At 30.1% G+C, this 13,154-nt stretch overlaps 1 protein-coding gene across 2 annotated transcripts in view; it reads left to right on the plus strand.

Annotated features, from left to right (window-relative positions):
* The window catches only part of LOC140051045 (zinc finger MIZ domain-containing protein 1-like), a 95,348-nt gene that overhangs the window by 8,734 nt on the left and 73,460 nt on the right, over positions 1-13,154 (plus strand). For both annotated transcript variants that reach the window (XR_011845480.1, XM_072096117.1), the window contains exons 2-4: positions 3,310-3,400; positions 5,203-5,316; positions 5,637-5,742. Coding sequence is in view for 1 of the 2 variants with exons in the window: in XM_072096117.1 (XP_071952218.1) it covers positions 3,335-3,400; positions 5,203-5,316; positions 5,637-5,742 (286 nt within the window). In the remaining variant the exon portion in view is untranslated. The remainder of the gene's footprint in view (positions 1-3,309; positions 3,401-5,202; positions 5,317-5,636; positions 5,743-13,154) is intronic.

Below are 13,154 nucleotides of genomic sequence, written 5' to 3' on the forward strand. Positions count from 1 at the left end.
CTAAAAATTGTTTGAGGTCTCAATTCTTGAAACACATCTAATTTTGTCCCAACAATAGGCTCTGGTCTTGTTGCAACTGACTGTGTGTCACATGGTATTTGTATAATAGTAAATATTCGATTTTGATGTCTTATAGTTATGCATCTTGTTTACTGGTGTTTTGATTCTACTAATTTGCAAGATGAATCATTTCATTCAAGGTCTAACCACAAAGGGATCTCATCTTCAGGTTATTAATATTCAAATAAACATGACTTCTCACCTCATTTATTAGCTATGATTTAATTCAGTTGGGGTTATCAGTTCATCTTTAGACAGGTGTTGAAGGAAAGAGATAATAGTAATATTTACAAGCAAAAAGAATTATTACAATTTAGTTTAATATTAATATGGAAAATGCAATCAATTTTAAGCTAATTAGGTTTGTTTTTTGATATATAAAGTAATCATTAACAAATTTTATCTAATTTTAATCTATATATTTGATGCCCATATTTCATGTAGAATTTAGAAATTACAAAATAATAAAAGTTAATGATATGGCACACTTCTTTTTTATAAACAGTACATTTTTCATATTCCATCGTGTTTGATAGGTGATGTGCTGTGGCTGTTCATAAATTGGCGTATAATAATGAGATATACATTTTTAAAAACTGTTTTATAATATATTTTTAAATGTAGTATCACGTTCAGTATACCCCTTTCACATCGCCAAGCAAACCGCTGGATAACCGGTGCTCTGTGTTGTGTAGGCCCCGGTGTGTGTAAACTTCGGAGTAAAAGAGGTATAAAGATCTTTGTCACTGTACTCAGCTTTCCAGAGGGCTTCCTCACATTATTCTTTACTGATGTACATATAACTTAAGAGCATAAAAGTCAACCCAAATGAATGCTAACCATTAATTCTCCCCTTCCTTCCTATACTTTAAATGAATACTTGTTGACTATGAGTCCCACGAGACTTGTATATCCCTCTGTTTTTTGTACCTGTAGAGAAAACAGGAAGAATTTATAACAAACTAGCAGCCTTGATTGATCTCAGTAGATATATTTTGAAGTTTATTTCTAAAGTGTTCTAGTTTTTGAAACACAAAGCTGGCAAAAGATTGCCCAGGCTAATACTATTGAAAAGTTTGTATCATGGTTATTACAAAATTGTATTACCCTAAGGAATTAATGTATCTATAAATAACCGGCTCACATTACTTTCTTTAAGTTTTTATACTATTTATATAATTCTATTACTTTAAGGAATTTGGCATTAATATATGAAATCATGTGTTCTAGTTTTTGGAGCAACACAAAGGTCGTCACATTTTTAAGAACCCGGAACATGCTGTTTGCGCCAGAAAATCCTAATATCCAGATAATCGTTCACAAAAACTGAAAGGCACCGAATAACAATTACATTTTTTGTGCGAACACAGTATGATTTGCATAGAATAGGTCAATGCATAGTCTTGAAATACTGGTGCGTAACCCTGCAAATTTGCCGGGTCAACTCTGGCCCCCAAAACCTGGTTAAATCCAGATGGACAACCATTAAAAACTTGTTAAGGAGTGATTAATTTAACGTCTCCGGAAATTCCAGTTTCCTAAATGCACAGATATAGCTGGTAGAATGTGTCCTGGACCTGACAGCACAGTAGCTGGTAGAATGTGTCCTGGACCTGACTGCACACATAGCTGGTAAAATGAGTCCTGAACCTGACTGCATTTTGTTAGGCTACTTTAGTATACTATTTATAAATACTGTATTAATACCTTAAGATCCCTTGAAATATCTTTCTATGAATAGTAAATTGTATGCTGTCTCTTGTGTATGCGTTATATGATGTTCAAATAATACTTCAAAACTTACTGGTAATCTGTTTTTACAATATCTTTGGCTTCGCACACTTTTTAAGTAACACATAATTATAGTTGAGGACTAAAATGGATATCTGGTTATTTTTGTATCATATGGGATTTATTTTTTTTTTAAAGTGGATAGTAAATATTTTTTGTTTTCTTTGTTAAATCTTTATTTTAGTTAAATTCTTTTGCATGTTGTTGAGTTGTTTTTATTTTTAGATATTGTTTTTGGACAAGTCATAAGACATTATAGTTTGGACAAGTCATAAGACATTATAGTTTGGACAAGTCATAAGACATTATAGTTTGGACAAGTCATAAGACATTATAGTTTTTGTTGTACCAGAGTTTCTAACATTGTAATGTCTAATCAAAGTAGTTTTAAAAGAACTTAAAACTATACATACATATCCTAAGGATATGTTACTTGAAGAGCCTGGTATAATGTTGTAATGTCATATTTTGTTTAAGTAGTTTCAAAAGAACTTAACATTTGATAACTGAAGATGTGTTGCAGACCCTGGTAATGTTGTCACATCAGCTTACCCCTGTACTTCCTGTGGACAAATACAGGCCTATAATAAAGCATTAAGGAAATACAGTTAAGTTTTAAAGTGACTCATGAACAATTCAAGAAATCCTTAGCAACACTTGAAAACAAACTGCATACACAAAAAAAATAGAATGAAAAAAAAAACAGTTATTAAAGGAAATATACACGGATAGATCTTGCTTGTGAATCACTGTCCGTAGTACAATGTCCCAGTTACTGATGGTTATCGTTGTAAAGAAAATCTAATTTCTGTCAACGATAACGACGTTGGCGGCAGAGGTGAAAAGGCTTACTCGACATTGTAATTGATTGAATTATATAAGAGGAATCTAGACTTGAAATGATTTCTAGTTCAATATCAAAGTTAGTTTCATTTTTTTGTATCTGTGTATGTGAGGTATTTCACAAATCTAATTATGTTGCAATGACAGTTTTTTTATTTTACAAAATGTTTTCAATAATTGAAGATATTTACTTCTTTTATTGTTATTTATTTCCAAAGAAAATGTTGATGTTTTAAATTTATTGTAAGTGTTCTAGTCCAGGAGTTTGTAGCTGCAATAAAGTACAATTCTGCAGACAGATAAATAAATATCTGGTCCTTACTTAAAAGTAATTCTAATTGAAGATCAACATTTTGAAAGACCATTAAAACTATAATCTTTCATTGTTGGAGACTTACCAATTTTAAGGTCAGAGGTTCAAATCTTTTCCTTGTCTTTAAATTTAATGTGAAGATTACTTTGCTACTACGTTCTACCTCAATTTCTGATTGAGGGTTCTGCTTTTTATTAGGTTACAAAACCCTGTATAATTGGTACTATTTTTTTATACAGTGTCAAGAGATAAGATCGATATTTGTAACAATATTAATTAAGGTGTTTTTTTGTATTTTATAGGTTTTTATTTTACAAATGAAGCATAATGATAAGACCTCCTATGGATAGGCATATCCAACAGACTAACAACAGACTCCTATGCATTAAAGAGGTAAGGATTTAGATGAATTCAGCTGAAGTTATTAATTTAAAGCCTTTATCCAGTTTATTAGAATATAATAAATCTCCACTTTTATTTATTGTAAGTTCCTAATTAGAATTAGATTAATCAATTATAGTTAAAAACGAATAATCATAGTTAATGTTTACTGTGTCATCAAATGTGAATTAATTAGAATTAAATTAGGTTACTATAGTTTATTGTGACAACAAAAGTGGTCCTTAATTAGAATTAAATTAAGTCACTATAGTTATGTTTATTAAGACACCAAAATTTGTTCCTAATTAGAATTAAGTCACTATAGGTTAAAGTTTATTGGGAACCAAAATTAGTTCTTATTTAGAATTTAATTAATTAGTCATTATAGTTTGTTTATTAAGTAACCAAAAGTGGTCTCTAATTGGAGATAATTTTTATTAAAGTTATACTGTATTTCAAATCATGCATCAAATAATTGGGTGGAGATAATTAGTATGAAACGATTATTACGTTTAAATTAGAATCTACTTAGGTCCATTAAAAATTTAATTCTAAATTTATATTAGTAAAGATAATAGTAATAGCATAATGTGTTTAGTTGACACTTTATCTTGTTTGAGTTTCCCATCATAAGCTAAACTTACATTGTGTTTTTGTCCTGAAGTTTCATTATATTTCAACCAAATTAGGTAGTAAAAATTGATCTATCAATTACTTGTAAACAACCTTTTTCCTTGGCAAGCTGTGTTTAATGAGATGACGGGACAGATGAATTAAAGAATGATTTTAATTCTTCACAAACTAGGGATTTTACTAACCGTAGAGTGTAAAAACTATAAATGTTTCACAGATAAATTTGTTATTTTGTCGAGAGTGTAGTGTTTTCATTCAAAGCAGATGCTTTACACAAAGTTGACAGTTATGATGGTATTCAGACGCAATCATTGAATCATAGCTTATCAAAAGTAAGGTGACTTGGACGGGAGCGAACCCACAACTTCCTGACTCACTAGTGGCCAGGAGGTCATTGGATTCTTGCTCAATCTTGTCTAGTACTATAATGTTCTTTCTCACAAACCGTATTCATAAATGTTCAATGGGTATTTCATGTCAATGGCCTTTTGACCATCATGGTGATGACATAAGTATGACGTTTAATGTAAATCTATGCAATAAAATGTTGAAATTAAAGTCATTTATCTGTTTGCTATGCTTTTGTATGCATTATGCATCGAGTCCAATATGCAGATTATTAATGTCAATTTTTTACATTTTACAATTAGTGTTTGAATGAATATGGTTAACAGCCTTATAATAATAATACTCCGAGTGAATGTAAAAAGTTACATTAAAAAGTGGGTGGGAAAAAATTACCTAGAGTGTTCATGGCTAGGTAATGTGTTGAAATTAAATAAGCTAGGCTGAATGGAAGACCGCCTCCACACAGTACAAATAGTATTAATACAAATGCTTAAACCATCATTTTCTTAGACAAGTTTAGTCAGTTCTATAAGACAAGGTATTAAGGTATTGTAATTAGGGTTAGAAAATCTGAAAATGAATAAGTTTACCGTAATAGAAAAGGTTTTGTTGATTCATTGCTGAATTTTACTTTCTTATGTACTCTGTTATAAAAAGTTATAATGTTGTATGAATGTCATGTTGTCAGCCATGTCATTCATCATTTCTCCAATACATGATCAATTTGAATTCATGTCAATCATAATAATCTCAATTAAGTTATGACTTAAAAAAAACTAACTAAAGTTATTTTAAGATTAATAATGTTTGCTTTATATTTATCTTTTTTCCAGCAACTTTGTGACATATCTACATTCCAGGCCGCAGCAGTAGAATTGTTGGAATGGTGTGAAGATCCCAGAGCATTTCAGTCATCTTTTGAGGCCTCGCTTATTGCGTGTTTAACTGTATGTATATTTCTATTGATGTATTATCCATTTCTCCCTTCCCCCTCAAATACTGTACACAAATTAACATTTATATTAACTCGCTGATGATATTAAGAACCATAATAAATGTTACATAAAAAAATTGTTTATTCAATTCTTCTTCAAATAATATCCATTGACTGCCAGTATTGAGTTTTTGAGGTAATTATTATAAATAAATTGTCCTCACAATGCAGTACAGTATAATGTTCAGGCATTTTTTAAACTCTAACTAATAAATTTATCTTATCTTTTGAATTTAACTTAATAAGTTTTGCTTTTTCCCCTCCTGATTTTAGGTTGTAAGTCAAGTCTCTGCAAAAAATGGTTACGATTTAGATATTGGGTATCGACTCCTTGCTGTGTGCGCATCACACAGAGAAAAATTTTCACCAAAGTCGGCTGGTAAGTGAAACTTCTCTTTCTCAATTGTTAGACCAGTCACTGTTCTTATAAAAAATGGTTTCCTTCAATGTTCTACATCAATCGGATGAGTTATAAAGTTGTTGTTTGGATTTGGCACATGTACATAAAAAAGAAGTTAGAAGATTTAAAAGAGTAAGTGATGATTTCTCATTTGTGTAGATCTGGATCTTTTCTGTGCCTGCTATTATTCTGTGTCATGAATATCTTATTAATTCGTACTTTGGCATTATAAGTATTACAAATTATTAATATCAATTCATTACTCTTATTCTCCTCCTCGTATGCATTCAAACCTGACCTGTAACATTAAAATTTTCATTTAAAACAAATATCTTGTGCATTGTACAGTAAATTAGAGAACCATGCAGTAGAGGAAATGCCGCCCTCTATATGCTAGACATTTGACAACCTGCAATTTCAGAGTTTATCTTCGCTCAAGTAAGAATATGAGATGAAAAGTAGACTTAATTGACATGAACAAATCTATATTTCATGCACAGGACATCTTGATGATTCATATGTACAAATTGATGTATAAACTTACATGGGCTTTGTACTGTAGATAGTTTACTATTGCATGCAACGGATCATATTTCATGTTTTATTAGATAATTGTGAAATATTACAACTTTTAGAGAGGTAGTTGAAGTAGATGATGGGATTATGTTATACGATTATATGACAGGGTTGCATGATAGGTTATAAGGTGTTGATAATACTAGTTATCAGCTATTGTTTGTAATATTCATTTTCCTTGTGATTTGCATACCAGATGAATCTTTTTATTGAGAAAAGCAACAATTAAATGTAAAAATATATTTACTACTGACATTTCAAGCTAGCGCTGAATAGTAAATGTTTGTTGATACATATGTTTGTGTAAATGTCACACACTATTTGTTGTAGCCAATTAATGTGTTGCCCAGGCTTGTTTTACTACGTGAACATATTTACCTAACGAACCAACCTTTGTACTACCTTTGTAAAGATCAATACATACTTTTCAAAGAAATAATTTAGATTTACTTTTTCCAGTTGTTTTGGTTCATGCTAGCAATATTGGCCAATCAATAGCGACTATGATCCGTCAGTTGTGATTGGTCAAATTACTTGTGGTGTGTATGCACATGTCTTATTTCCAAATGTGAACAAGACCTTTATGTTTTATGTTGATGACGTGTTAGACGAAAACAATAATATTTTGTATGATTAATAAATAATTCTTGATTTTATCAGGTTCAAGTAGATTGTGTACCCAGACTGTTACCTAGACTAAAGATTTAGATCTTAGAGCAATCTGTCAATACGATTCAGTCCTTTAAATCAAGGAAACCCTACATTTTTTAAGACCATGATTCATTTTATGGCCTATCTACCATAGAACATATTCTTAAAGAAAGTTTTAATGTGGATAACCTTCCACAAAATAATGGCACTATACTTAGGGCCTGTTCAGAACTACGGAGATATTTTTCCTACTACGCGGTGTACAACTCCATATCTGAACCAGGAAAAGATTGGTGGAAGCCACTTCTAACAGCAATGATATTTTGTTTGTTATGGCGGGCAGCTCAGGGTACAAGATTAGTGAATGACGCTTACAATACGAAAGTCATGCATCCAAAATGTTAACTTCCAACCAATCAAATTTACTACCCCTGCATACCAGATGTTTGCCCAAATCGGTGACCCTTCAGTTCTAACGAAGGCGTTAGTTAAGCGAGTCTGAACACTTTTCTGTTATGATGCTAATTATAATATGACATGGATCTGAACATATCCTCTTAGCGCTTTCTTCTAATCATTTTAGATGCCAAAACTTTGCCGTTTGTAAACCTTACTTGTCAGCCAGCCTGACATATCTAAAACTTGATTTTTTTAATTAAGAAACATACACCTATAAATGTACAAAATATTTTAAATTCACATCCTCTTTACAAAATGTCAACATTTGAATATTGTTTATTATGGAAAGGTTTTAACTATTTTGATTGTTAGACACACACAACTAAATCAAATACACACCACATAATGAAGCAATTTGTTGCAACTCAATTTCTCTACCAATCTTGCATACCTGAAATTCTTAAGTATCAAAAATAGGTGAACTTTACCATCATGGTTCAAACTCATTATTATAAGCTCTATTTAGAATTCAGTATATGATATCTTTTCAAAACATATTAATGTATGAAATTTATAATCTTCCATCTTTTTTTTGGAACCAATCAATAAATCTCTTCATAGGTTAAAAAAAAAAATGAAACAATTGGTATTGTAGGTATCTATCATTCTTGGAAATCAAAAAAAAAAATGAAATAATAGTAAAGTTCAGCACTTATTTTTACCATTTTTACCCCCTCCCCCCCCCCATGCACTACAGGTATTTCTAATGATATTAATGTGTTTCAGAGGTTTTGTTTTCTTCGTTCTTATATTGATTTTTACTAATTCCATAAAATTGTGCTTACCTTTTAAGCATTCTTAAAATTACAGTATGTTTCTCATCTGTACAATGGTATCTGGATTACTTCTGGTTTGAACTCATTAAAGCATCATTGGAGTATGACATTGACTTTTATGTCATTATGTTTTTATTCAGTTGTTCTTGGATTTATCTCAATTCAATGAATATATGATAATTTACAAGCAGGTTAAGGTTGTACACTGTTCATATCATGTCAAAGCCCTTTGTGTTATGAGCTGTACAGATTATAATAATAAATCTGTATATTTCATAATTTTGTACCATGACTTTATTTTGAATATTGGATAAGAATTTGATTTTGTTCCAGGAAAAAAATAACCAATGAAATTGAAAAGAATAAACTAATTAAGTAAACAAATGTCATTGTTCTTGTATGAACCATTTGTTTCGGTGGTTGTACCAGGACGAAAATATATAAACTTATATTTCTTACTGAAGAAAGTATTTTACTCTCTCATGAGGAAGCATAATGTGAGCGTTTTCACACAAAGTATAACTTTGTTTTGACAATAGGTAATAAAATGACATCCAGTCACATAGGTCCCCCATGCATTCAACTTCACCTTCTTAGGCTAAAGCCCTCAGTAGCTGCAAGGCCGAACGTAATGCAGGTCATGCTGCCTATTGGCTACTCCATAGTTGTAATAAGCTAAATGAGGGAATTCGGAAATTTTAAACAGGTGTTTGCAGGATGACTGTTAAGACAGACTGTAATGTTATAACAATTTTTTTTTACTTACAAAAAACGCTGCTCGACATTTTAAAATTAATCATTGTTCTTTCTTCAGATATCAGAATCCAAAATCGTTCAACCGTGAGCCCTCATAGACTCTCTTTTCCCAGATTTTTTTTTGGGTCCAGCAGCTCTGGGATCTATTAATTATAGTCGAGTTTACAAAGTTGCAAAACTGTCAGCCTTAGATACTATAACTGCTGCTTGCTTCAGCTTATAAATTAGTAGTCCTCATGGGACGTAGCGGGCTAGAGCAGCAGCGTTAAAATAAAGCCTTCCTTGTCCAAATTATATAGCTAAGATATTTAACAGCTATATCTTATTCATTTTATTGCGCACTTGGCCCATTATTGTCTTTAAAGCACACAGACATCATCTCAAAGTAAACCATTTCAATTATCAGACATGGTCTATAAACTTTGTACAAACATCCGCCACTTCTTGTCAAGTTGATATTTGTTGGCCTAGTTTCTTTGTATTTTTAGCTATACCAGTCTTTGGCTAAAACTGTTTATCCTGTTCTGTAAGTTAACCTGTAGGTAGCCAAAATGTATTGCAAGTTTTCATTACAAATATAGAGGGCAGTAGACTAATATCATTATAAAACAAACTAGATTAAACAGAATCTGACTTGGTTATGTATGGCTGTTATATCAATTACCTTCCATCTTCACACTTAAATTTACCTGGAAAATCAATAATTTCGAGAGAGGTTAAACCATTGAGCATGATTATTTGACATCAGTTGGAAATGCAGTATTAAAGGGGAGATGTTAGATGGTCAATCCATTGCTTTTATACAAGTGATTAATAGACAAACTGGCATCTTACAATTGTCCTAGTGTGTGACTCATGTGTTACATGATTTGTAAATACTATTCACAAAGTAGTATTACTAGTCTAGTGTTTTACAGTACATTATTTAAATGTTTTTGTTTTGCTTTTTTTTGTATTACATTGTAAAATTTGGATAATCTTTTTACTTTAGCTATAACAATTCAAATTGCTTGATAATTTCAATAGAAATGAAGTAATGTTTTTAATGAAATTAATTTTCTAAGCAAATTACTGTATAAATTGAAACGTTTTTTACCATATCATATCATTATTAATAGTTATTAATCATATCATTAACCAACATGAACCAAACCTAAATCATAGGCAGATATTCGAAAAGGGTCATCTTCTAAATTCCTCGTGTTCTGTCTACATTATCAAACTAGTGTGATGGGCACATCACATTTTTTTGTCACAAAAAGTTTGATAGTGTAGACAGAGCTTTAAGAAATAGCCAAACTGACCACATGTTTAGTAATTCATAGCCATCTTTACACTTCACACATTCATGTCACAGAGAAGGCAAAGATGAGGGATAGTTTAATTAAATATATTTTACACTATGAGAGAATATAAGGTAAGATAAGATAAATCTCTATTGTCATGAACACAACAAGGCAAACATGAAATTGGTTTTCCTTGATGCTTAAAAACACATACAATATATAAAACATTAAAAATATCAATAAAATACATTAAAACTATATACATACAGTTGTAAACAAGTAAAACAAACTATCTTTGAAATGTTGAGTTGGAAACATGAATCACCCTCTCCACAATTAAATCATTCTCTGTCAAATAAGTAGCATTTCCTTGGTAGAATACCTGAATAATAGTAGTTCGTATAACAGAACTTTAAATTCTGTGCAGATCAAAGTGATACATCTTCATCTCTGAACGTTTTCAGAGTTTCACTCTAGTCTCACTTGAGGCTCAGAGAGTGTACTGTTGTAAAAACTGTTATAACCCTTTGATTAGGTCAAAATTGAACCATGGACCTTGGGATTGGAAGGCAAGCATGTTTAACCACCAAGCTACAACTCCACTATTCATATATATTTGTAGAATTCTCTTTAATAACCCTTTAATAATCATTTTTGTCTTTTGTGATGCATTACATTATTCAATTTGTTTCAGAACATTATTTATCAGTGATAAAACATTTGTAATGTAAGGGACTTTTCTGTTTAATATCTATACATATACATTATCTATTAGTTATTAATATCTGATGTTACACAGTATGAATAATAAGTATACATTATCTATGATGTATCTTTAAGTTTTGAATGTTTTATTGATACTAATGACACAGTCAAATGTTTTGCATTTACTCCGTAATCAATACAGTAGTTGAAATCAGTTCAGATTGTCATAAAAAATGTATTTTTCTATGTTGTTTGCAGAATCAATTTATAAAACAATATTTGAAAAGAAATTATACACAAAGAATTAATTGAAAAATGAAAAATATAAATAAATGAAATAAACACTTTTACAGACCATTTTGTAGTTTTGAAAAAGTTTTAAAATTATGATTTTGCTTTTAAAAATAGCAAAATTTATGTTTTACTTTTTTTGGTTTTTGGATAAATATATTTTTTCCCTATTCAATTTTTAGTCAATACTATATGATTTGACCTAATGGCCTATTCAACTAAACATTTTGTTTTTCAGGGAGATAATGACAACTACTGTACATTGTTATCTTAAAAAGAGAAAATGCTTTTCATAGTATAATTTTAATTATTGTTTGTATTTTGTGTACTATTTATATAGGTATGATTAGGTATCATATGAAAGTCAATAACTGCGATGCCAGTACATCTAAAAGACTTTAAAAGACTGTACTAAGTAAATTATAGATACCACATCTTATTGTTATTAGATATCTTTCTTTTCTTTGTTTGGATTAGACATTGGAATCAGGGATGAAATTATGCTGTTCATAACAAACAAATAATCCCACATATCAGCCATAATTCCTTTAAAAAAGAACAGTCAGCCAAATGCTTTTATTTTTTGTAATTGTTTTTAAAAGCTGATTTTGTGTTAACATAAATGACAACAAATATATTGTTTGAAGGTTTGCATGGCGAAATTAAATGTACATGGTGGATCGCAAACTTTATATCAATAAATAACAATTCTCTTATGCATACAATTGTTATTACACATTTTATTGCTCAGTTTACAAAGTACCCAAAAAAAATAATCTCAATTTTTTGGTCAGTCAGGTTGGGTGCAACATATTTAGTTTTAAGTATATTTGCGAGAGAGTACTAAAATAAAAATGAATCTCCTAGAATACACAAGCATTATTATATAATAGAAGATCATGATTTAAAATTGATTGAACTTAAAAATATACTTCTTCTTATATAGAAGAAAAGAAACTTGGTACTCACTGCTTCCCAGGGATTAGTAGGTACAATGTAACTTATTTGTCCATGAATGTACATTGAAATAATTAAACAATATTCACAATTCACAGCATATTAAAATATATTTAGATGCATTTATACAAGAAAATTACTATAAAATATACACACAAAAAAAGGAATTCAAAAAATTTGTATTATATTGTAGTGTTTTGTAAGCAGATATAGTTATTAATATTTCCCTGACAAATTGTGCAAATTACTCTAAATTAAAATTAAAAAGAAACATTTTAACAAATACATTACAAAAATGTGTATTATATTAGTAATTTAATAAGAGTATTTGTGTCTCATTTTTATGTTGTGTAAACTGATATAGTTATCAATTGTAGTCTATCAATTTTTACGTGAAAAAATTGTTGAAATTCTGCATTAGTAATTGGATGTTTTCTTCTCATTTGCTTCGACAACCATGATGCACACGCATCATACGACTGTTTACATATTCATTGCAAGTGTCTTTTAAACAGCTTTGGTAGAGTCGGTTAATGGTTTAAAATCCTTTCTGAATCTTAATAGCAAATGCACTCAGGGTAATAAAATACAATCGTCCAACAATCTACATTTTATGGTAGTTCCATTATTTCTGTTCATTTAGAATTACACACGAGGGCGTTTAGTATTCTTGTTAACAATAACACGATAACAAGTGTGTATATCAATTGAAAATATACTTCAATGATTATTACTTTGTTTTCTTTATTTATTTTCAAATAATTTACAATCATTGTATTGTTTTTTTCTGTTCTGTTTGTGGTGGCCTCTGCTTAAAGTCTATTTATTATTGTGACGTATTGTGACCGTCATCCATATTTATAAATAGTTAAAGATTTATGATTGAAGAAGATTATATGTATTATTTGTGGAAACTAAGAAACAACACCAATGT

The sequence above is a fragment of the Antedon mediterranea genome, chromosome 6, assembly GCF_964355755.1.
Source record: "Antedon mediterranea chromosome 6, ecAntMedi1.1, whole genome shotgun sequence".
Classification (NCBI taxonomy): Eukaryota; Metazoa; Echinodermata; class Crinoidea; order Comatulida; family Antedonidae; genus Antedon; species Antedon mediterranea.